This window comes from Plecotus auritus (genome assembly GCF_963455305.1).
Source record: "Plecotus auritus genome assembly, chromosome: 5".
NCBI classification, from domain to species: Eukaryota; Metazoa; Chordata; class Mammalia; order Chiroptera; family Vespertilionidae; genus Plecotus; species Plecotus auritus.
Genome location: NC_137776.1, coordinates 176,018,338 through 176,042,737, shown reverse-complemented (window position 1 = coordinate 176,042,737; position 24,400 = coordinate 176,018,338). Strand labels below are relative to the sequence as shown.

General features: G+C 56.3%; 1 protein-coding gene across 3 annotated transcripts in view; it reads left to right on the top strand.

The window, feature by feature from the left end:
- Positions 1 to 24,400, top strand: part of COL27A1 (collagen type XXVII alpha 1 chain) — a 127,286-nt gene that overhangs the window by 81,049 nt on the left and 21,837 nt on the right. For all 3 annotated transcript variants that reach the window (XM_080669168.1, XM_080669169.1, XM_080669167.1), the window contains exons 26-39: positions 200 to 253; positions 488 to 541; positions 4,944 to 4,997; positions 10,423 to 10,476; positions 10,998 to 11,042; positions 11,125 to 11,169; positions 11,456 to 11,509; positions 12,462 to 12,515; positions 13,341 to 13,394; positions 14,758 to 14,811; positions 15,705 to 15,758; positions 19,554 to 19,661; positions 24,079 to 24,132; positions 24,239 to 24,346. In XM_080669168.1, the coding sequence (XP_080525294.1) occupies positions 200 to 253; positions 488 to 541; positions 4,944 to 4,997; positions 10,423 to 10,476; positions 10,998 to 11,042; positions 11,125 to 11,169; positions 11,456 to 11,509; positions 12,462 to 12,515; positions 13,341 to 13,394; positions 14,758 to 14,811; positions 15,705 to 15,758; positions 19,554 to 19,661; positions 24,079 to 24,132; positions 24,239 to 24,346 (846 nt within the window). The remainder of the gene's footprint in view (positions 1 to 199; positions 254 to 487; positions 542 to 4,943; positions 4,998 to 10,422; positions 10,477 to 10,997; positions 11,043 to 11,124; positions 11,170 to 11,455; positions 11,510 to 12,461; positions 12,516 to 13,340; positions 13,395 to 14,757; positions 14,812 to 15,704; positions 15,759 to 19,553; positions 19,662 to 24,078; positions 24,133 to 24,238; positions 24,347 to 24,400) is intronic.

Genomic DNA, 24,400 nt, shown 5'->3' with positions numbered 1-24,400 from the left:
TTCTGCTGGGTGAAATCCCAGACCCCCACCCCTCCCCTGTCAGCACCCTCTGAGTGATGTGGCCATGAGCTGGACAAGGACTCTCTATAGACCTTGGGCAAGTCCCTGCCCCTGTTTGGCCTCTGGAAAGCCCTTTGCACCTGCACCCTCCAGAGCCACCCACAGCTGTGACCTCCCTGAATTGTTGTCTCCATCACAGGGTGACCGGGGCATGATGGGACCCCCAGGAGCGCCTGGACCCAAGGGGTCAATGGTAAGGAGCAAGTCTGCATCCCTCAGCCCTCTCCGGTCACAGCCATGGTGGCAGCTCTGCTCTCTGCCGCCTCTACCTCCTCCAGACACTCAGGATGGTTTGCTCCTCCCTCCGGGAGGCCTGGCTGCTGCTCTGTGTCCCTGGGCCGGGGCCGAGCCGGCCGAGGCGGGAGGGACTGAAGGAGGAAGAGACACCTTCCACCACCTAGTCCTTCCTTTTCTTCTCTCTGCGTAGGGTCATCCTGGAACGCCCGGTGGTGTTGGGACCCCCGGAGAGCCTGGACCCCCGGTAAGCAGAGCTCTCGTGTTCCTGAGCTCAAACCCACTGTCAGGTGAGGATGAGGCATCCAAGCCTCAGAGTCAGACAGACCTGGGTTCGCATCCCAGCTCCACTGCTCCCTGACTGTCTTGCCAGGGCAGATCACTGAACTCTGAGCCTAAATGGTGCTCAGCTGCAAAATAGAGAAAATAACTGTGGTCACGATAGTGTGATTGCACAGTTAAATGAAACCATGCGGCCAATGTTCATTCATGCCACAGCGATGTTCATTCCATAGTGATGTTTATTACACGGGGGCATCTTGATCATTAGCATCATTATGGCTTTGTTCATTTACTCGGGGAAATACTGTGAAATTTATGCCTGGGGCCTGGCCAGGAGCGGGGATGCAGCCATTAACAAGGCAGAAAGCAGTCCCTGTCTGTCCTTTAGGAGATTCTATGCTGGCGTGAGGGAGAGAGGGAGAACCCAATAAATAAGAAACTATGGGGAAAGGAGGGAAGAAATGGGAAACGCTGGGGACAAATGGGCTGGGGATCAGAGCCGAGGAGGCAGGGGTCCTGGGCTTCTTGTGATGACTGAGGAACCCGGAATATTCCTGAGGATCCCAAGGCAGGGAGGGATGGGAGAGGCAGGAGGGCTGGGGGAGGGGTGTGGTAGGAGCACCCAAATCCAGAGGCCCCTTCTGCTCCTCCTGGGGAGATGTGGGGGTAGGGAGGGCTGGCTTTCACCTAGAACATGGACCTTCTGGTCCCTCTGCCTCTGCTGATGGACAATGTGGAGACTGGCAAGGGTACCCACTTCAAGGCCAGGGCTCGGGGCTAGGGGTCCATCTGGGAGATGGAGGGATGGGCTCCAGACAGGTGGAAAGGGTTGGAGGGAAGCGCCCAGCCCAGTCAGGACCCCCGGGCAGGGCAGGGGGATAACTTCAGGCTGCCCAAGTTCCTCCAAAGGCTGGATTGAGGGGCTCCCTAGGGTCTGATGAAGGAGGCCACGGGAGCCTTTGGAGATTTGAACCCAAGGAAAGTGTGCACACACCAGATCTCTGCGCCAATTAGGGAAGCAAGGCCGGCTCAGTTCTCAAACATTTGCGTGCACCTACTGTGTGCGGAGCCTATGCCCAACTCCAGGGGTGCAAAATGGTAAGAAATAGCTCTGCTCTTAAGATTCTCACTGTCTAGTGGGGATGCCGATTATAATCGTTCTCTCACTCATTAACAGATCTTTACTGAGCACCTACTATGTGGCAGGCAGTGCTAGGTGTGAGAAACCTGGCCACAAGTGACCATCATCCAAACATGATGACGGGCATCTGCGAGTTCTGCCTGCCCCCACAGTCCTTTTGATGAGGTAGAAAGCTCTCAGAGTGCAGAGCTGAGGTCAGACGCCAGCACTCTGGGCCCCCAATGGCATGTTTTTTCCCGGATCGTGGGGAGGAGGAAAAGCCACATTTGGAGGGGCTGTTTGCAGGCTAAGGCACCCAGCTTGGAATCCAAGGGCCCAGCCATCCAACCAAAGGCTACGTCCCACCTCCCTCCCCAGTGTTCACAGGACCTGAGCACCAGGGCCCAGGAAACACTCCTGGAAACAGTGATTCGAACCCATCAGCGTGGGAGGTGCCCAGGGTCAGAGACGAAGTACCAGGATGCTGGGGACCATGATCAGATCCTCACTCTGGCACCCCTGGACTCCGGCCTCCCTGGGCCTCCGTCTCCCCATCTGTCCCGTGGGAAGAAGAAAGCCTTGAAGGAGTTGCTGGGACAAAATGGGAGGCCAGTGGGAGGTGGGCAAACAGTGGGGACATCCAGGGCAGCGCACAGAAGGAAGGTGCTGGCCTCCTCGGAATTCTCCACCTCCGTAGCTCAACGGACCTCCTCCCGCCCCATTTCCTCAGTGCTTCCATCTGTTCAATGGGTTGGCCCAGACTGAGTGAAATCAGATCCCAAGGTTGCCAGTGACCCTTCACTGCTGCAGTCTGGGGCTATCCCTTGGATCTCGTGGGGCCCCTCTGCCAGCCGGCTGCCCCTAGTGCCCCTGGGGAAGCCGGAGAGCACGGAGGTCAGAAAACCGACTGTAGAATCAGACACATGTGAGTCAAATCCTGGGCCCCCACCTACTAGCTGTGTGTTTGTTGGCAACACCCACGGCTTCCCTGAGCCTCAGTTTCCCCATCTGTAAGCCAGCATAATACGACCTTCATTACGAGATTGTTGTCAGACAAATGATTTAGTGCATGACGTAACTGCTCAGCAAACAACGTGCATATACTAAGTGCTTATGAATGGTCTTAGTAATAATAATTACTACTTGTTAGCTACACTAATTACCACGATTATTAATACGACGATTACTAGTAAAGGGATATTTCTGGCAATATTGTTCCCATCTGATTGGCATTTTCTCACTTTTCCAAACACTTTAACACCCATGTTTTTCCGCAGTCCCTGAGATCAGTCAAGATTATACTCCCCATGGCTGGGGGAGGGGACACAGTCAGGTCCTGAGAGCTCCAGTTTCTGGCCTTCTCCTTTAAGAGAGCTGGTAGCTACTCTTTCCTGGGGACCAGCCAGGTCACTGCGTCTTCTCAGCAGCTCTAGAAGCAGAGGCTCTTCTTATCTAAACTTTTTAGTTGACGAAACTGAGGCCAAAGAGTTTAAGTCACTTGCCAAACTGACGGAATGAGTAAGTGGCAGAGCCAGGATTTGAACCTCTGTCTCTGGTGGAGCAGTTGGCCCATGTAAGCACTTGGCTCTACTGCCGCTAAGTCGGAGACTTGGCTCCTGCGATTTCCCAGTGACGCATCGCATGCCTTCTGCTGTCTGAGCTCCCTTCTCACCCAGTCCTCGTGGTCTCCACCGTCCGGGAGTCGGACCTGCCTCTCTGTTGGGCCAAGCTGGTTTCACACCCTGCTTGCTCTGCTGGCCAGGGGTCAGTTGGGACCCAGCCCCTCACATTAGTTCTTCAGCAGCAGCAGCCGGAGGGTCCGCACCCCTCGAGGCCATAGGGAGAGAGAGATGGGAGCTGGAGGAGTTTTTGCTGAGGCCACAAATGGAGCTGGGGCTCTCTGGTATTTGGAGGGGGCTGAGGCCACCCCCTCTTCCTTGTACAAGGAGCACGCCAGTCTGAGACTGGCCGCTGAACTGCTCTATCCTTTTATCCCCATTTTTTAGTTTATGAAACTGGGGCCAAAGAGTTTAAGTCACTTGTCAAAGCGACAGAATAAGTAAGTGGCGGAGCTGGGATTTGCACGTAGCTGTGGAGGGGTCCTGGCCGGCCAGAGGGTGCAGTTGCTGCCTGATGGGTATAGCTGGGGCTGGAACCTGGGAAGAGAAATTGGGCAGTGAGACCGCCTGCTCCCTCTCTTTGCCTCCTTTCTCTCCCTCCCGACCGTCTTCTGTTCTCTTCAGTTGTTTGCGTATTCATCATTCCTTCAACAGATTGCTACCTCCATGCCATCGGCCTGTGCAGGGCCGGGTGCTAGGAACAAAGCCAGCCCTGTTGTCTGTCCCTCCTCCCTGTCTCTATCTCCCGTGCGCCTCTTCTTGTCATTCCAACGTCAAACCAGGATAACTGGCATCCTCCTCAGGACAGTGCCCTTCTCTTTGCACCCCTTCACTACCCCCTTCCCTACCCAGCCTCCCCCGCCCTTGACCCTCCCTTCCCCATGTAAGCCTCCATTCCCCTCCCTCTCCTTGGGGCTGTGGTCTGATTCTCCCCTCTCTCCCCCCAGGGTTCTTTCTAGGCTGTCAGGGAGCTCTCACGTGATAGTTGGGGTCAGGTTGGGGACAGAACTTGGGTTGCCACATTCTCCTTGCTGATAGGGGGAGAAAGAGGAAATGGGCCCTGACTGGTAGCTCAATGGTTAGAGCATCGGCCCATGCATCAAAGGGTCAGGGGTTTGATTCCTGGTCAAGGGCCCATACCTCGGTTGCCGGTTTGCTCCCTGCCCCCTATCGGGGCATATGGGGGAGGCAACCCACCCATGTTTCTCTCTCTCTCTCCTTTCCACACTCTCTCTGAAAAGCAATGGAAAAAATATCCTTGGGTGAGGATTAACAACAACAAAAAGAGGAAATGGGAATTTAAGGAGATCCTTTTTTCAGAAATGTCATGTAGCTTCTGCTTGTTGATTTTGAGATAAGGGAGGAAATGGCTCGTGCAGGGAGGCCTCCCCGAGAAGGAGAGGAAGGGTTGAGGCCCAGGAACCAGACCGAGTCCTGCTTAGCGTTGCAGCTTCTCCTCTGCTTCTCCTAGTGGGACAGGTTTTCCCACGGGACCACAGCCTTTAACATGAAGGCTGCTGAGCCTGGGCAGGGGCTGCTCCCGAGGCCAGGCTTTGCCCCTTGCTGCTCACCCTCAGTGCCGGACTCACTCCCTGACAAAGGGCTTCTCCCAACTCTTCTCCCCACAGGGCCCTCCAGGATCTCGAGGCCCGCTGGGCATGAGGGGAGCCAAGGGACGCCGGGTAAGTGAGGCCCTGCCCCCGGGAGCTGGCACTGGTCCCCTGCTGGGGAGACCACCTCCTGTACCTGGCCCCCCGCCCCCTGCTGAGGTCTTTGACTTTCCCAGCACCAGGCAGGGTTCCAGGCTCACTGTGGGACCCCACCCATTTTCCAACCCATTTCTGAGCACCAGGCCTTGCCATCCAGTGGGCACGGATGGGCTCTGTGGTACCAATGCTTTGTGCGTTCATTTGTTCGTTCAACCACCTTTTGTGTACACCTACTCTGTGCCGGCCCCTCAGACTAGGTCAGGCATGACACCTGCTTGCCTTTTGATTCCGTCAAGTTGGTCAAACAGCCAGTTTAGGGTCATTAGCGTGTAGTTGGCGGAAGCATGGGGCAGCTTGGGAGCCTGGAGGAGGCACCTCACCTGGACAGGGTACCAGGGAAGCTTCAGGGAGAGGGCAGTGCTGGAGCTGGTGCCAGATTCCAGGCCGAGGGAAAGCCCACAGGCAAGAGAATGGTGGCATGTTTAGGGATCCCCAACCGAGGGACAGGGGAAAGGGATGGGACCAAGAATTAGCAGATGCCACGCCAAGCAGGGCCTCAAACACCAGAGCTAGGCTTATGGGCTATGCTCCAAGGATAGTGGGGAGCCATAGAGAGTTTTAAGCAAGGGCTGGTCTGATTACGGTAGCCAGAGATAATCACTAGTACTTCCTGTGTGCCAGACATACATTAAATCATTTAATCTTCAATGCTACCCTATCAAGTAGGTGTTATTCTTAATTCCATTTTACAGACAAGGAAACTAAAGCACAGAGAGGTTAAGTCACTTGCCTCAGGGTGCAGAGCTAGAAAGTGGCAGAGCTGGGATTTGAACCCAGTGGATATGGCTCTTTTGCACACTGAATGCAGCCTGACTTTCAGTCATGCAGGGAGGGCTGATGGAGTGGTTTCCCGCACCCACTGGCGTCCAGGTGCCAGGCCATGCAGCCTGTAAAAAGGAAATGAGATGGCGCAGGTAGTGCAGGCAGCCCGGGCCTGCTATCCACGCGCCATACTGGGGATCGGTGATGATTATGCTTCCCTTGGCTGAATTTCAAGTGGTTTTAAATTTTCCCCTGAACCAGATGGCCTGAGCAGTCAGCCTAGGAAAGGGGAGATTAAGAGGCATTCCTCGGGCCGGCAGGGCCCCTCCCAGCAGCATGTCCTGGGTCTCTGCACATGGACCGAGGCCCATTGACAGCCCACCTGACCTGTGTACCTTGCCTCCTGGAGGCCACAGTAGCTGGAGGCTGAGCTACATTGGCGCAGGCCCTGCCCCCTCGCTCCAGAGGAAGACTCAGGCCCCCTCAGCTCACTGCGCTCCCCCAGCCCGCTCCAGCACCCCTCCCCAGCAGTGGCTGGAAGAATGCATCTCCTGCTTGAGGAAGCCCAGGCTCCCAGCCACATCAAAGTCTCTGGCTGGGAGGGGAGCTTCAGGAACTCCAGTCCCTTCCCCCGCTGGGTTTGGCAGGAATGCAAAACCTGGGGGATCTGACAAGATTCAAAGTCAAACCATTTAAACGTACATCTAAAGGTTTATATAATTCTAATGTAGGTAACATGTCTTATGTGGGACATGGAAGAATGACTCGTTTATTTTAAAATACCTAAGAGCAAATGTAAAGCCCTTTTTAACAGTGAATTAGCAAATCCTGGCCTATTATCTATTTCTAATCTAAAGTCTCATCTTTTCATAGGTGCCTCAAGCTTCTCTTCTGAGGAGCATTTTAATAAAAAATAGTTTATAAAAAACCCTGTGGGGTCTGCCCCCTGTGTCCCCTGCCTAACAGGCCACTGTTGCCCACTTCACAGATGGGGTAGTTGCGGAGGTGGGGGACCTAGAGAGGCACCCGCTGGGCTGCTAAAAAGCTCAGTTCTGAGCAGCTCCCATCCCCAGCCCCTCCCTACGGCTCCGGGTTGGCTCTGTGACCTTGGCAAGGCCTTGCTGCTCTCGGGGCCCCAGTTTCCCCATATGCACCATGGAGAATGGACTTGGAGGTTTGCAAGGCCCTGCTGCTTCCCTGCCCGTGTGCAGATGGGCCCGGCTGCCCACCCCAGTCCTCCACCCTCCTGCCCTGGGAAACATGACCGCTAAGGGATTGAGGCCAGAGGCCGGATGAGGCCCCAGACCTCATCCTGTTCTTGGTAGAATTGCTGACGGAGTTTGGGTCCACGGGGCCCCAGTTGAAAGAGCAGAGGCTCTGGGGTCAGACAGGTAGGTATAGGGGCAAGTCTCAGTCTTCCCAGTTATCAGCTCTGGGACCTCAGTCCCGTGTCTTAACCTCTCTAAGGGGTGGTGGGTGATGTTAGGAGGAAGTTGTAAGGAGCCAGAATTGGAACTCAAGTCAGCTTGATGCCCACTTTTACTCTCCACTACCGGTCACTGTTGATCAGTGTGGGAGTGAGCTCCCCATCACAGGAGTGTGCAGGTCTGGCCTACGGGAGCCTGCCGGGAAGCTGCGTGCTGGGGCAGGGTGCTAGGAGAAGACAGTGGCAGATTCCACTCTCCCTCCACACATCCACTTTGAGGGTGTTGGAGGCTCCTGAGATTCAGGAGCTCTGCTCCGGTGAGTGAGGCTTAGCGGTCAGCAGACCTGAATCCTGACTTCCCCTCTGTGGGCCTCCACTTTTCCCTCTGTAAAATGGGTAGCAGCAGCACCAACCGTGGGGATTACATCCCTTCATCAGTGCCTCACACAGGTCAGCTCCTGGCAGGCAGTAGTGTGTAGCATGTGCTTGGCACTTATTCATTCCCTCTCTATCATCCATCCCTTTTACACAAGAGCTGCGATTGGCCAGCTTTTCTGTCCCAGGCAGGGGCTCCTCCCCACCAAGCCCCAGCTGTGACTTCAAACATCTTCCTGGGAAGTGAGTCCCAGAGAACAGACATGTGGCTTCGATAGAATCCCGGGCCTGCCTCCAGTGGGGTGGGTCAGTCATGCTCACTTGGGGAAGGAGGGTCAGGACGGGGGACCTGTAGGACACAGGACAACCTGCTGAGTGGCCAGAGCAAGGGTGCGGGTATGAGCTGCACAGTGAAGCTGGGGAGGGAGGGCAGCGGGCCCCGTTGCCTCCTCCCTCCTTCTCCCTCCGGACAGGAAGCTTGGTCCTCTTTCTCCCGAGCCAGCCCCGGCTCTGGAGCTCTCTGGTGCTCCCAGGGGATAGCAGAGTCCCCTGGGGAACAGGGGTTTTAGACGGTGTCTTCTCTAACACCCTGCCCCAGTGCAGAGCCTTCCTGGGAGGCTCTTCAAGGCCCTGACTTGCACACCTGCTGTGATGGGGAGCTCACTCTCACACTGATACACAGTGACAGATAGTGGTGGGGAAAATGGGCAACTGGCTGACTTGGGTTCAAATTCTAGCTCCTCTACTTCCCAGCTGGGTGACTAAGGCTGTTTCCTTACTTGTGAAATGAAGACAACAGCTCTCACTGCCATGGCTGCAACTGCTATTGTTGTTACTGTTATTACAGATCGCATAACCTTTCTCCCAGAAAGGCTTCGATTCCTAGGATAAGCAGGGTGCTGTGTGATTCAGGCCCAGCCCTCGGCACTTCTGGGCCTCTGCTCCACTCCCGGAGCTCTCCCTTTCCAGGGAGGTTTATGCCTCAGCGAGAGACAGGCCAGCAGCCAGAAGATATCTCTCAGAAAGGTCCAGATGCCCACCCTTCTGCCCAGCCTCTGTCCTGGCTTCCATGACCCAGGATGCCCCACCCCAATCTGGCTTCATCTCCACTGGAGCCTTCTCCACGAGTCAGGTTAACACATGGTCTGGCAGTGTCCACCTGACGCTGAGGCCCAGAGAGGGAAAGGGGCTTTCCTGGGGTTGCACAGCAAGCTGGTAGCAAAACCAGAACTTGCACCACACACCCTGCAATCAAACGTTGTCTTGAACCTGTGAAAACTCGCAGCCAGTTCTCCACAGCAGGATATAAGCTGCCTATTCTGAGGAAGGGACTGTATGCAGATTCACTGAGCCATCCCTCTGTGCCCTGGCCCTTGGGAGCCTGCCGCTTCCTCTGGCAGAACCAGGTTTTATTGAGCACTTACTACATAGACCGTCTGCGGGGCTGCCTGTGGGCATTACCCCTGCCTTGCCGCAAAGGTTTCTCATCCCCATTTCTGAGATGAGAAAACTGAGGCTGAGCGAGGAGCAGCCCTTTGTCTCTAAGACATAACATTTCCTGAGCACCCTGTGTGGAGCACTGGACCCCCCTGGGCTCTAAGCCTGGAGACGCTGGGAACAACGGCTCCCAGCCAAACCACCCAGCTGCAACCCCCCACCACCCCGTGACCTCCCATTCCAGTTCACTTGGCCCGTGAGACACTATCTAAGGCTGTGGTGTGGAGCTGAAGCATCCGGAACGCCGGGCAGCTGATAAGAGGAATCGTCACTTTTTCCAGCTCAGTTAGTAATTGAAAATTTCCTTGTTCCGTTTTTAAGTAATTTCTTCTTGTTCAGTTTTCTCATCTGTCACCCTCCCTCCACCCAGACACTTCCCCAGCCCTGTTTTGTGGCCAGTCCCCAAGCTCCCAGGCTGGGTGGGCCAGCCTCCTTCATAGGGTCCTCTGTGTCTCCCCAACACAGCCTCTCTGACCCCTGCAGAACAGACACCACAGTTTCTCCATGGGGACCTTTTCCATCTGTGTCCCAACCCATGGAGGGGGACACGGGCAGTGGGTGGCATCCTGGAAGGAATACCAGTTGCTAATGTGCTAAGGGACCTTAGACAAGTCACTTCCCTTGGCCTCAGTGTTCCCATCTGTGCAGTGGGTGCAAGGGGGAATTCCGCCTGCTCTCAAAAGACCAAGAATTTTGTCTCGAGGCTCAGCCCTGAGCCCAGAACTCCAGGGAACAACCGCCTGCCCCCTGTCCTGCTCATGCCCTTCCGCGTGTGAGCTAGGCCACATTAGCTTGTACTTCTGGCTGGGGCGGGAGCTGCCAGGTCCTTCTCTGTCAGTTTCCCCAAGGACTGTGGTTCATATGTTTATGCCCAAGTGCACTCTGGGAAAAGCATGAGACAGCAGAGTCTGAAGACCTATCTGTGGAGACTTGGCCATGTGTTCCTTGGCTCTGGCCCTCAGTCTCCACGTCTGTGAAATGGGTTGGCTGGCTGACCGCCCAAGGTCTCCTTAAAGGGTTTAAATGTACCACCAAGCCCATTCTGGAATGGCAAGGCCTCTAGCTGAGTCCACCCAGGCGAGCCCTCCGCAGAGCCCTCTCTGCAGGCGCACGGCACAGGGGTCGCCCACCTCAGGGTGGGAATGAGCGGGAAATGGGAGGAGGGCACCTCAGGGTCCAGCAGTGAAAAGCCCAAGGCTCTAGGCAGCCCCACCCTCCTGGTTCCCAGCCCGAGGGAGACCCCTGCTGTCCACTGCTAGCCCCTTTTCTCTGTTTCAGGGCCCCCGAGGACCAGATGGACCAGCTGGGGAGCAGGGGTCCCGGGGTCTGAAGGTACGGACCCCTATGGCCTTCCCTTCCTCTCACCTCCAGGAACCTGAGTTCACACCCTCCTCAGCACCAGACCCCTTGCCTTGGGGACAGCCAGGGGCCCCTGAGAGGCTGGGGGGTCGTTCCTGAGAGCTCTCCGGCCACTCGTCCAGCCCCCTCTCCCCAGCGCTGGCACGGGTCAGGGAAATGGAGAAGGAGCTTTGAGGCTGAGAGTGAGAGTGAGAAAGCATGTGAATGAGAGAGAGTGCAGAAGCATGTGAGTGAGGAGGAGTCACACGTGGCCTCTGGCCCCTTCCCTAGGACCCCAAACCCCTCCAGGGCCCCTGAGAGCCCAGGATGCTTCTGTTCCCTTCAGGAGCACCTGGTCCTTGCTTCTGGACCCAGGCACCTACGGCAAGCCAATCCCCTTAGTGTCCCCACTGCACCCTGGGAGTGGGGTGGATCCCATGGAAGGGAATGCGGTCCCTCCTCTGGGAAGGGCCTCCCAGTGCCCTCTCCACCTCCGAGTGCTTTGCTTCCCGCAGGGCCCCCCAGGACCGCAGGGCAGACTGGGCCAGCCTGGGCAGCAGGTACGTCAGGCCGCGGCTGCCAGCCCCTCCCCGCTCCCTGCTTTGTGACACGTGCCTTTAATGAACCCAAATATGCTTCCAGGGTGCAGCCGGTGAGCGAGGGCACTTGGGCGCACGAGGCTTTCCTGTAAGTATCACCAGTTCTTGAAACTTCATGAGCTGGGCGGGAGGAGAGCAGCCCCTTTAGCCAAGGTCCCATCCTGCTGTGGAAGCTCCAGAGGTTCTAGGTGCCCACTCCCTGCCCTGGAGACCCTCCAGCCTGCCTTCCCCTGGGGCTGGGTGTCCCCATCCATCACCCAGCAGAGAGTGGGGGTAGGACCCTCATAAGCTGTGATGGCTTGACTGAGGCAAGGGGACAGGCAGGGTAGAGAAGGCCACCGAGGGACTAAAGTCACCTTTGCTTATCTCTGCAGGGCATCCCCGGCCCCTCGGGCCCGCCAGGCACCAAGGGCCTCCCAGGAGAACCAGTAAGTGCCCTCCCCTCCCCGATCTGCATCCCTGCTCAGGCAGGTGGCATGGGCCAGGGGTCACACTGGAGAGAAGTCGGAGAGGGACAGTGCTGGGCTGACGGGGCAGCCTCGGTTGGTGGAGAGAGCACTGGCTGGGGACCTCGGGGGCTCTGGGTGGGGTCTAAGCCTCCAGCCTCCGTTTTCTTGCTAGTAACATGGGAATAGTGGCTCCTCATGCCTTTGCCATCCTGCCGTAAAGATGACAGGAGAAAATGTGTGTAGGGTGCTCAGCACAGTGAAAAGCCAAAGGAGGGCGGGAGGGTGAGGTTAAACTAACAAGCTGCCTGGGAACTGCAGAGCCCAGTGCGGCTGGAGGGGGAGAGCCAGACACGGGGGAGGGGGAGGGGGAGACAAGGCGGGGAGGGACAGCCAGAGTGTCTGGGACCCACGAGGAGGCTGTGCAGGGGTGCTGCCGGGATGGAGAGGAGAGGACAGAGCCTCCAGGGGCTCAGGAGGAAGAGTCCCCACTGGGGCAGGGGGAGCACAGGTGGCTCCTGTCCCCCAGGCCACACTGCAACCCCACATCTTGAGGGCCAAGCAGATGCCCTTTGGAACAGTGAGTTGGCCAGGGCCTGGGTGGGGGTTTCCAGAAGTGGATCTGAGGTGGAAGGGCATCCAGACAGAGGGAACAGAGTGCGCAAGGCCCCAGAGCTGGGAGGTTTCTGAGCAGGGAGGGCACCCTGGGCTTCAGACAGGTGAACAGGAGTGTGCAGACGGATGGGAGGGGGTGCACTGGAGACACCTGGACCCTCAGTGTGATCCATGGTGGGGCGTGGGCTGCCGAGTTGCAAGTTTTGTGGGTGCTCACCCTCACCTACTCCTCCAGACTGCGTTATCAAGCCTCCAGTCCCAAAGAGGGCCCAGGCTGGCTTCTCCCAACTGTCTGTGTGTCTGTCCATCTGTCTTCTAGGGCCCTCAGGGACCCCAGGGACCAATTGGCCCTCCAGGAGAGATGGGACCCAAGGTGAGTGCTGAGGGACCCTTTTTGTCCCATGATGCTGCTAAGGAGGTGTCAGCCCCTCCAAGCCTACCTCCTTAGGGGTCGCTGCAGAGACTGAAGGGTAGGACCCTGGCAGAGGGCAGGTGCCCTCTAATGGCATCGGGTGCAGAGCTGGACTCCCGGGGGCAGTGGGTGGGATGCAGGGTGCCAAGACACTCGTGGGATGGGGGTTGGCAGTGCCTCTTTTTGGCACCAGAGAAAGCAGCGGTGCCCCACCCCCATCCTGCTGGGACTGCGACCCAGCTTAGGTTTGACTGCAGAGCCAGCCTTCTTAAGGTCACGCAGCAGGAGCTCAGAAGGAGCCTCAGACACCGCTGCCTTATCCAGAGGAGAAGACTGAGCCCCAGGGTTTATGCGAGGGCTGCAGCCATGCCAATGGCGATAACTCAGGGCCGCTTCCCGCCCTGGTCCTCCTGGCCGGCTGCAGCGAGAAGGGCTGGAATCACTCAGCCCTGAGCACAGCAGTTGCTGGCTTCCTCCCCTGGCCTTATGTGAATCATGAAATTTTCCTCCTCGTGCTTGCCAAGGGGCTCCTAATGTGGTAAACCACACTCTTGGAGAGGGAGAGGGCTCAGCATCCTCTGGGTAGCCCCAGCTCAGCGGCCTGAGCCCAATCACCTCCATTCCCCTAGTCCCAGCTCCAAGCTCCCAGACCCCTCTGACTCTCACGCTGTGTGACGTTCAGCACGTCCCTTGCCCTCTCTGAGCCTCCTTCAGTATCGCCTCCCTTACAGCCAGAGGGAGGCATGGCCTTTTCCTCTAGAAGGGACCAATAGCATTTTCTTGCAGGGGCCGCCGGGGGCAGTGGGAGAACCGGGCCTTCCTGGGGAAGCCGGAATGAAGGTGAGGAGGAATGACTCGTTGAAACCAGCTTCCAATCGGTGGCCACGTCCTTCCCCCCGGAGAGAAATGGACCTTTCTTGTGCTCAGGATAATGGGTTCTCCATGCACCTGGCTGGGGATTGGGCCTGACCGTGACCACGGCAGAGGGCCCAGCCGGCCCAGAGCCCCCGCCCTGCAAAGGTTTCTCTGGCACCTGCCTCTACCCCCTCGGTGGGGCAGCCCTGCCTCCTGGCCCCCGATACCTTCTGCATTTCAGCACTGATGCTCCTCATCACCTGCTGGCAAATAAGCGCCCATGGATACCTAGGCTCCGGGGAGAGCTGCCTCCCCGCTCCAGTGCTGGAAGAGGACGCTGCCCCTCAGCAGGCCCCCAGCTGAGGAGCGATACGATGCTGGTGGCCTGAGGGCATTGTGGAGGCAGGGCCTGGGGGGGTCCTCCAGCGGCTGTGGGACCCCCATCTGTGCTTGCACCTCCCAGCCATTCAGAGGGAGTCGGACCAGGCCTGGGACTGTCCGTCTTAGCTCGAACAATGCAGAAAACCACCCCGTCAATAAAACAGATAGATGTGGGACCGTTTGGGTAGGGCTGAGGGCTCAGAGCTGGCTTCCTCCTTGTACCCCAGACACCAGCAGGGAGAGAGTTATAGGCAGGGAGCTTGGAAATCACTGCAGGAGAGAGACCCTTTTGGGGTCCCTTAGAGGGGGTGACATTGACTCTGGCTTACGTAGGGCCTCTTCCTTGTTGGGGTGCTCTTCAAGGCTCTGGGGGAGAGTTAACGCGGTGGCCATCCAGAGTTGCCATCTCCGAGCTGTTACTCCCTGGAGCCAGACTACCTGAACTGTTCCTTCTTAGCCATGAATGCGGGCTGGTTACTTCCCCCCGGGGCCCCTCAGTGTCTTCACTTACAAAAAGGAGATGCCGTTCCTGGTAGCTGTCATGCAAATTCAATGTGTGAAATAAAAATGTGCAGCTGACCTTGAACAACGCAGGTTGGAACTGCACATGTTCGTTTACAGGAGGACTTTCTCAATGGACCAGTGCAGGTGAAACCTGTGTTGTCCAAGGGTCAGATCCGAGGTTGGGGATCTGCGTATGCCAGGCGACGCTAGTTATACGCAGATCTTCCACTGTGCCCCTAACCCAAGCCTTGTTAAAGGGCCCATTGCACTTAGAACAGCCTATAGAAGTGTGAGCTGTGGTGATGGGGGTGGTGGCCAGGGCTCGCTGCCACAGGGGCTCTGGTTGGTGTGATTCAGTTTCTTATTGGTTCTTGGGAATAAGGCGCCCCACCCCCAATCAGAGCTAGTGAGGGCTGGGGCTGGCCCTACCCAACCACATGGAGTTGTGTTTGGTTTCTCCTAGGGTGACCTTGGGCCTCTGGGCACCCCTGGGGAGCAAGGCCTCATTGGGCAGCGGGTAAGTTGAAGCAAATTGGGGTGAGGGAGGGCTTTGCTCAACCTCCCTGAGTCTGTCTCCTCACTTGCAGAAATAGATCATGAATCTCTACAGGCTCCGTCAGTCTCTCTTGGTGGGTCAGTGTCTCCACAGTGTAGAGGTGGGCTTCCAAGAAAAGCATTCTGTGATCAACACGTTTGGGACTCACTGCAGGCTCGGTGTTCCCTCGTACATATTAGCAGTAGCATTTTCAAGGCTCTGAGAAGGCCTGCAACCAAGAAATGGGTTTCTTTTTTATTAATCCGGATCTGGGTATCATGCCCAAGCTTGCTGGCAAGAAAGCCTGAGGGCTGGCCTCACTTTCCTCATCTGAGAAATGGGATTCCACCAAGGAGTTCCGTGAGGACTCACTCCAATTCCAGGAATAGTATCGCCAACAATTACCATTTGTGGCTGCTCGTCATTTTCACATGAGAAAACAGACTCCTGTGAGGGCTGAGTAGTTCGCTTGTGGTCCAACTGCCAATGATTGGGAAGTCCAGTGGGACCATTGAGGCCTGCCTGACGTCAAAGCCTTTCTCAACCACTAAGCCACACTGCCTCCCGGTCTCGCCAACCAACCAGGATGGCTCTGTGACCAGCAATTTCTTACTCGAGACCTCATGCAGCCTCCACCCCAGCCTACTCTGCAGATAGCAGGCTGTGCTTGGGGTCTGCCTCTCCTTTCTTGGAACTGAGTGGGTGCCTCAACCCCCCTGCTCATTCACAAAGCCAGCCCCCACTGTGTGTGTGCCAGGCCCCACTGCCCGGAGATCAGGGGTTGAGGGTCCTGCTCCAAGGAGGGGGAGGAAGGAAAAGCACATGGGGCTCCTCCCCAGTAATGTCTCCTCGTCTTTTCCCACCACGCTTTCCAGGGAGAGCCGGGCCTCGAAGGTGACAGTGGTCCTGCAGGGCCCGACGGGCTGAAGGTAAGTGTCCTTTGGCGCAGGGTCTCGGTGGGAGGGCTGTCCTGGAACCGCCCCTCCCTGTCCTCCCACTGCTCTCCCATCCAGTCTCTAAGTTTTCTCCCAGAAACACCATGTTCTCCTAAAGCCCCGAGAGCAGACCTCAGGCTGTTCCCATTGAGAGTGGGCGAGGGTGAGCCCTGTCCAGGGCCCACCCCCCACCCTGCCCACTGTACACACCCTCGACTCCTCCCCACTTCCCTTCTCCTCAAAAGTGCAGCTTCTCTTGGCTAAGGGTGGTACCTGAACACCAGCAGCTTTGGTATCAATTATCTTCCAAACATCCTAAAAGATCAGGAAAATCATCATCACCACCCATGATCTGTAAGCCACTACCTATGGAGGACTAGTCACGCATGTACCAGGTACTCCGCTAAGTCCTTTGCATGGATCACCTTGATCCACACTATGGGCTAAGTTCTGTATTTAGATAAACAGAGAGACTCAGAGAGACTCAGAGAGATTAGCCAACTTACCCAAGCACACACAGCTGACAATTAGCACAGCCAAGACCCAAGCCTTGGCTTGCTCTGGGCACCATGTACCCACCCTAAAGGGGAAGAGACTGAGGCTCAGAGGGAGGTAGAGGTGCATTTGTCCAGTGTCTGTTGCTGCGAGAGAAGGATCCAAAATTCAAACCCGAGGCTCCTGGGCATCAAAGCCTGTGGGCCTAGCTCAGCCCTGTCATGCCATCTGTCAGCCGCAGGTGCTGGAACCTTAAGGAGGTGCTGGTGCTGCTCTCTGGTACCAGCCCTACCTCCCACTCAGGCCTGTCTCTGGCCTCCATCCCTGACCCAAGAGTGGGCTTTCCCCAGTGCTGACCTGTAACACTGTGTGAGTCTCCCCGACCCCCACAGCCCAGGCTCCCACATGCCATGTCCCGGGGTTCCCTCTGTCATCCATTTATTCTCCATGTGAGCTCAGATGAGCACCCCTCTTCTCTGGGCCTGAATTCCCCCATCCCCCATTCCCTGTCCCCACAGTTGCTCTGGTCCAGAGCTTCCCCCTCTCCCAGGATGCCTCAGGGACAGGCCCCTGCTGGCTTCCATCTACCTGCCCTGTATTCATCTTGCAAGGGCAAGAGCGCCCCCTGTCTGCCTCTCTCAACCCGGCTGCACCTCGGGTGTAAACCAGAGCATCCGACAGCCCCTCCACACCCCGGGCCAAGTGCCTGTTCCCTGTTTGGTGATGTTGAAGAACATTCTGGCTAAAATGCTTTGTGTACCCACCCACCGTGTGCTTGTACCACCTGCCTTAAGAGCTTTACGTGAATGAACACCTGTAATCCTCCCAGCATCCCTGGGAGCCAGATCCCTTAGCATCCCCAGCGCACGGTGAGAAAACAGGCAGGACGCCGAGGCTTGCCCGGTTCTGGGCAGCCAGCTTCTGCTCCTTGGAATCGTGGCTGAGGTGGGTTGGGAGGGCGTCCCAGGTCTGGTGCCTCACACAGTCTTTCTAGCACCTGCCGTGGCTCCTCAGCCCGGGCTGCTTCCTCTGTCACCCCCTCAAAGCCCGTCCACCCCAGTCCCTGGGCCAGAGGAGCCACACCCACGTGCAGTGTCCTCCCGGGTCCTCGCTTGAATCCCAGGAGAGAACTCATTTTCTCTGTGGCGTTGGTTGACAAGCACCGTCACGGTGCAAACAACCCGTGGGAGGTGCACGGCACTTCACGGTGAATAGCGAGCTGACAGCCAGCCTGTCGATGGTGCTGAGGACGGCGGCGGTGACTCTTAGTCACAGCAAGCCTTTATCCAGCTCATGCGTCATTTACAAACCAGGGGGCTTGCCCAGGGTCACACAGCTGGTGAGAAGTGGCAGCAAGATTGGAATGTAGGCAGCGGAACCCCAGAGGTGAGGGAGGTATTGTCCCCCGGGCACTGAGCCTTGGCATCAGAAGGAACCAGTACCCTGGTGCTCGCCAGTGCCCTGCCACTGACTTGTGTGTGGTGTTGGGAAGTCTCTGCCTCCCTCTGGGCCTCAGTTTCCTCATCTGTAAGTGGAGAAAGTTGACTAGGCAACTTATAAGGCTCTTCTGCGCATTGGCAGATGTCCTAGAGCTTTGGGATTCTCCAGCACCCCAGAGCCCATTCTGCATGGATCCACAAGGACTTCCCCCCACCCCCACCCCACCTCCGCTCCGCCCGCCCAGCTGTGTGAGAGCCCAGATGTGGGGGGGGGGGGGGAGCTCTCTGGAGCCAGAGCCCCTGCAGGGCCTGGGCCAAGGCCCTTGGCTGAAAACCAGCTCAGCCACCTGAGCAGGCTGCCTGCCTCTCAGAGCCCGGAGAGCGGGTGGCCAAGGACCACAGGCCAGAGGGGAATCCTGGAGCCGGGGGCTCTGCAGGAGAGTCATCAGGCCAGCCGCTGTCTCCACGCCAGGCCCTGCTTGGGATCTGAGAATCTCAGTGGGAAGGAACCTCAGACAGCAACCTGCCTCTCTCTTTCCTGGCGCCCAGGTCTGCTCCGCGCTGGCTCACACAATAGCGTGGAGTCTCCCTCCCTCTTCTGTGTCATCTCTGGACCCCTCTCCACTGGGAAGTCCTCCCTGCTGAGCTAGAAACTGCCCCAGCAACCCCTCACACCAGCCCCCTGCACCCAGAGCCCCAGCCCCAGCCCCAGCAGGAGGGGCCTGCAGTGCGTGCTCTCCGCGACCCCGTTCCCAGGCTCCGGCTTTATGCCCTCTGCACCCGCTCTTTCTCCAGGACACACCCCAGTTTATCTGAGTCCCTCGTAAAGTGTGGTGCCAGGAAACAAAACTGGCAAAGACACTGCTTCTCTAAGCCCGCTCCCCACCCACCCTTCCTCGCACCCGTGACGTCATACCCTCTCCCTATGGTCTCTCGATAGTCACAGATGAGCCACCTTCAGACCGGCCACAGGTCCCAGCGGGCCTGCCAGCCCCAATGGAGGCAGCGTTCTGCGGCCACTGCCTGGGCTGCACCCCTGGCACCTACTCTGCCCATGGGGCCAAGGGCAACAGCCCATGCCCCCTTCTGGCACAGACACAGCGGGACATGGGTGGTGCGATTCTGTGTAAGTGCTAGCTGCCATCCACTCGCCAGAGGGAGTGTTCTGGGCCGGTGAGAATGAGAGCCACACAGAGCAGACAGCAATGGTGCTCCCGGTAGAGGAAGGTATTAACAAAAGAGCTATGGAACCGTGCAGTCTCATTGGACTATGCCTTTAAAGCTTAGCTCATTGCTACCTGCTGTGTAATCCTGGAACCAGTGTTTCGCTGCTCTGAGACTGGCTCATAGCCATCACAGCCATCACCTCTTATTATGAACATTGTAAACTGTTTGCACATGAACAAAGGTCGAAAATGCAACTCAGAAAAATGGGGAAGTTCTGAGAACCAGAATTGGGTGAATTTTTTTCCTTTGTAAACATTTATTTCAGCTTCTTGTGATTCTTGTCTTCCCCGTGTGCCTACGTTGGAGAGAGAGCCCTAGTCTCCCGAGCCTGGCCCCTTCCTGTGAACTTCATGGGGACGGGTAAGGGGGCGTGGTCAGGGTCTTCTCTTTCCTGAGCCACCCCCTCCCCGGCCCAGGTGCGGACACTAGCAATCGCCATGTCAGGAATGTTCCCTGTGCCACGGGGCCGTGCCAGCACAACCCTTTGACAGCTCAGGGAACGACAGAGAATGCAGGAGCTGGTCAGCTGTGGACGTCTGACTGAGCCCTGAGGTTTGGGCCCCCTGTTGGGCTTGATGACTAATTTATTCTTTTCTCTCTCTCTTCTCCTCATACCCTTCCCACCCAGGGGGACAGGGGTGACCCTGGGCCTGACGGTGAGCGTGGCGAGAAGGGCCAGGAGGGACTGATGGGCGAGGATGGCCCCCCTGGCCCGCCTGGCATCACTGGCGTCCGGGTGAGTGTACATGGCTGCGTGCCACACGAAGGGCTCCTGGGGACAAATGACATGCGTGCCTATTTCAGGCAGTTGGCGGGGAGGCCTTTTGGCAGCAGCCACCTCAGGGTCTTCTGCTGTGGTCCTCCCTCTCCTGCCTAAACCTCCATGGCTCCCCAGTACCATCAGAGTAATATCACTCTCCTTAGCATGAACCCTGCACAAACCTGCCCCCTTCCACCCCACTGACCACATCCTGCCCAACCCCCTCCCCCCATCAGCCACACTGGATTTAATCAGGAGGGCGCTGGCCCCGATTCTCCATCAGGAACTTGCTGTGTGACCTCCCACACACCCTTGCCCTCCTTGGGTCCTCCCCTTGGAATGATGAGGGATTTGGAAGGAATGTGTGCTGAGACCACTTTGAGTCCCGACATTCCAGGGGCCCTTTTTTAGGGAGCTTTTGCGTACCCCAACTGTGGAAAGGGCATAAGTGTGCGGCAGAAATAGCCTCGGACCCGAAGTCCAAAGGTTAAGATCTGGCTCATGACGTTGATCTCACTCTTTGCATCAAGGCCTCTCTCTGAGCCTTGGTTTTCTCACTGATGAAGAGAAAACTTAGGATAGGAAAGCGCTTTCTAAAATTCAACAGGAATATAAAAGATTGCCTTTATGAATTTGGGAAAGGAAATGACTAGAAGCTGGTGGTGGTGGTGGTGATGATGGTGGTGGTGAGGTTATAGTGGTGATGATGATGATAGTGGTAGTGATAGCGGTGATGATGGTGGTGATGGTGGTGGTAGTAGTGGTGGTGGTGATGGATGGTGATGAGGTTATAGTGGTGATGATGATGATGATAGTGGTAGTGATAGTGGTGATGATGGTGGTGGTGGTTGTAGTGGTGATGATCGCGGTGATGGTGGTAGTAGTGGTGGTGATGATGGATGGTGGTGGGGATTTTGGTGGTAATGATGGTGGTGGTGGTTATAGTGGTGATGATGGCAGTAATGGTGGTAGTAGTGGTTGATGATGGATGGTGGTGGGGATTTTGGTGGTAATGATGGTGGTGGTGGTGGTTACAGTTCAGGTAGTCTGGTGGTGGGGATTTTGGTGGTGATGATGATGATGGCAGTGGCAATAGTTGTAGTGATAGTGTTGGTGATGGTGGTGGTGGTGGTTATAGTGGTGATGGTGGTGGTGATGGTGATTGTAGTGGTGGTGATGATGGATGGTGGTGGGGATTTTGGTGATGATGATGATGATGATGGCAGTGGTGATAGTAGTAGTGATAGTGTTGGCGATGGTGATTTCAGTGGCAGTAGTGGTGACCGTGGACATGGAGATGCTGGTGGTGGTGTTGGTGGTGATGGTGGTGGTGGTGGCAGTGTTATGTCCATATTTTGTTGTCACTGGAGCTGGAAAGAGAATCATTGGGGCCAGACTGAGTATGTGTCGGGTGACGGCGGTGGTGAGAACCCTGTATTTGAGTCTCTTTGGCATCAGGACTGCAGGACAAGTATCTCCCACTCTGTTACTGGAAACAGTTGAGTATTTAAAAATAGAATTTTATGAGCCACCAGGGCCTTTCCAGAAATACATCTATATGGATGGGGGCCCAGCGAAAGTCTTCCTTCTGGCCCCGTGGCCTCACCCCACTGGATGTGCCAGCACTTACTTAGGGATTCCCACACCACAGGGATGCTCTCAGCTGCAGAGGGCCATCGGAACAAGTGGCCAGCTGCCCGCCCGCCCGAGGGGTGACTCCGTCTCCCTGGCCCTGTACTGGACGCTTTGGCACTGACTCATTCTCCTTCAGACAAGGAGTCAGCCATTGCTCTGTCCACCAGCAAAGCCCACCAGCCCCTGTATCCTGATTTCACAATTCCCCAACCAGCACCAGCCTGGGCCCAGGGAGACCTAGAAACGGAGGGCTCACGTCTCATTTCTGACCTGGCTGGGTGACCTGCAGACCAGGCCCTCGTCCCACTGAGCCTCAGTGTCTTTAGCTCTAAAATGGGATAAGTAATCCCTTCCTCTGGCTCTATGTTGAGAATTGAATGAGACAAAAGGTAGAGTGTAGACACATTGCCTGGCCATGGTTGAGGCCATGGCCATTGTTAGGATTTTATTACTAGAGGAGCAAGAGACCTGGGTATTGTCAAGTCCATGGCTGTCCGACAGAAACAGAATACAAGCTACGTGTGTGGTTTAAAATGGTCTAATAGTCACATTTTTAAAAAAGGTAAAGAGAAACAGGTGAAATTGATGGTAGTAACATTTTATTTAGCCCAAAATATCCCAGATACAAACATTTCAACATGTAATCGATATAAAAATTATTAATAAGGTATTTTGCATTTTTGGTACTGTGTCTTTGAAACTCAGTGCATAGTTTATACATATAGCACCTCTCAATTCAGATGCTAAATTATTATTGGAAAAAAAAACTGGGTCTGTATTTAGGTTTCATAAAATACACAGTTGAAAATGTAGATTCATATCCCAAGTTGTTCCTAACATACTTGAAAGTTTTCCAATAATTTGTTCGTTTTTTACATTTAATTTTAAGGTCATTAAAACTTAATCAGATTACAGATTCAGTTCTTCAGTCACAGTAGCCACATTTCAAGTTCTCAGTAGCCGTGCATGGATAGGACAAGGCTAGTTCAAGACCTTCGTGGTAAAGGTGGGGAAACTGAAGCACAGAGAAGGGCAGGGACTTGTCCAGGGTCACATGAAGACTCAAGCAGTGGAATGCAGGGCCACTACCCCTTACGGCTTGAGGTCCCCAGGATGTGTGGCTGGCACTTCCCTTTGGCACAAAGTTGTCTTCTTCAACACCCTTTGGCCACGTTGTGTCTTTGAAGCCGGCCTGCCTGTAACTATACTAAATCAAAGCCTGCCTGCCTGTAAGATTCATCCACGGGCCATCCTCAGGGCAGCTGCCGGAATCTGCACCGGGAATCAAGTCCCTCTGGTTTAGCCCAGGTGTCCCCTTGTTCTTCTAGGATCCCCTCTTCCTACCCCTTCTCCATCGCAATTAGTCTGTGCCTCCTTTGAGAAGGCACTTCCTATTCTGAGAGGGGACCATCACCTCCCTCATCCTACAACATGTGCCTCTGCTAATGCAGCCAAAGGGATCGAATCAAACCAGCTCTTCAGTGCCTGCCAAGAACATAGGTGTTCTTTGCAGCTCCCTTGGAGGTGTGGGCCTTCAAGGGACTTTCCTCTGGGGGCAGTTGGGATGTCCTTTCCAAGCCAGAAGTGCTATCTGCCTTACCCGCTATGTCCCAACCCAGTGTGGTCCAGGGTTGGGACTCTCTTCTCCTTCTCTTGCTTTCTCATCTCTCTCACACACACATTCACCTCCCCCACCCCTGCCTCGAACTGAGTTTCCTGATAACTATGGGGACAAAGCCAGATTGCCCCCCATCCCACACACACACACTTGAGGCAGCGCAGGAGAGAGTAGCATTTGGGGTGCCTTGGGGGAAAGAGGCAGCGTGGCCTATTAAAGGGAGTATCCTGGGTGCCCCAGTGGAAGAGTGGGGAAGGGCAGCTGACCTTCCTGGGACAGTGCCCGCCTGTGAGGAGCCCTTTGAGCCCTAGCTCCTGAGAGGGGGGACCCTGTCAGTGGGATGTGACCTCAGGGCTCAGCAGAAGTGACGCTCAGTATCTCAGAGAGCAGGGAGGGTCTAGAACAGCCGTGGGCAAACTACGGCCCGCGGGCCGGATCCGGCTGTTCTATCAGGTTCTCTTGCTCTCCCCTCCGCTCCTTTACTTTGAATTTATATTAGTTCACACAAACACTCCATCCTTGCTTTTGTTCCGGCCCTCCGGTCCAGTTTAAGAACCCATTGTGGCCCTCGAGTCAAAAAGTTTGCCCACCCCTGGTCTAGAACATGTCTCCTGCCTGCCTGGTGTCACCAGCGGGTACCCTGAGCCCTGGACGGGAATCAAAGCCCTGCCGTGGGTCAGCAGGGGCCCCGGGCCGGTGGCTTTACCTTTGGGCACTTCGGCTGCCACCATCTATGGGAGGGAGTCTGGATCGGGCCTCAGGCTCAGGGTCGCTAGGCAGATGGAACAATTCATGGCACATGGAGAGAGCTCAGTGCAGAGAGCAGTTTGCATTGGGACAGCCTGGGCACCTAACAGAAGCCATGACAACAGCCATTTATCCATCACTGACTGTGGACCAGGCGCCTTGTAAGCACGACACTGTATCACCAGGTTGAATCCTCAGCTCTGTCCCCACTTTGCAGACAAATACGCCATCACAGGAAGTTAGGTCATGCTCAAGGTCACATGGTCGTGGAGCGCAGAATCAGCTGGGAACCCAGGCAGTCGGCCTCCGGAGCGAGTGCCGTGATGCTGCGTGGACCCGCCTAGTGGTCCCTCATTTCTCACCTTTTCCTCCCTTCCCCTCCTTCTCCCTCAGGGTCCTGAAGGAAAACCAGGGAAGCAAGGCGAGAAGGGCCGGACCGGGGCCAAGGTAAGATCCCCCCATCTCCTCCTGCCATGACCCACCTGTGGCCCCCACCCTCTCCCCCTCCTCCCACCAGAGGCCTGGTGACGGCCTGTCTTTCCTCCCGCTGCAGGGTGCCAAGGGCTACCAAGGACAGCTGGGTGAGATGGGAGCCCCTGGAGACCCCGGACCCCCTGGCACCCCAGGCCCTAAAGGGTCCCGGGGCAGCCTGGGACCAACGGTGAGAACTCTCTGGGTGGGGTGGGGTGGGTGGTGTCAGTCATGGAACAGAGGG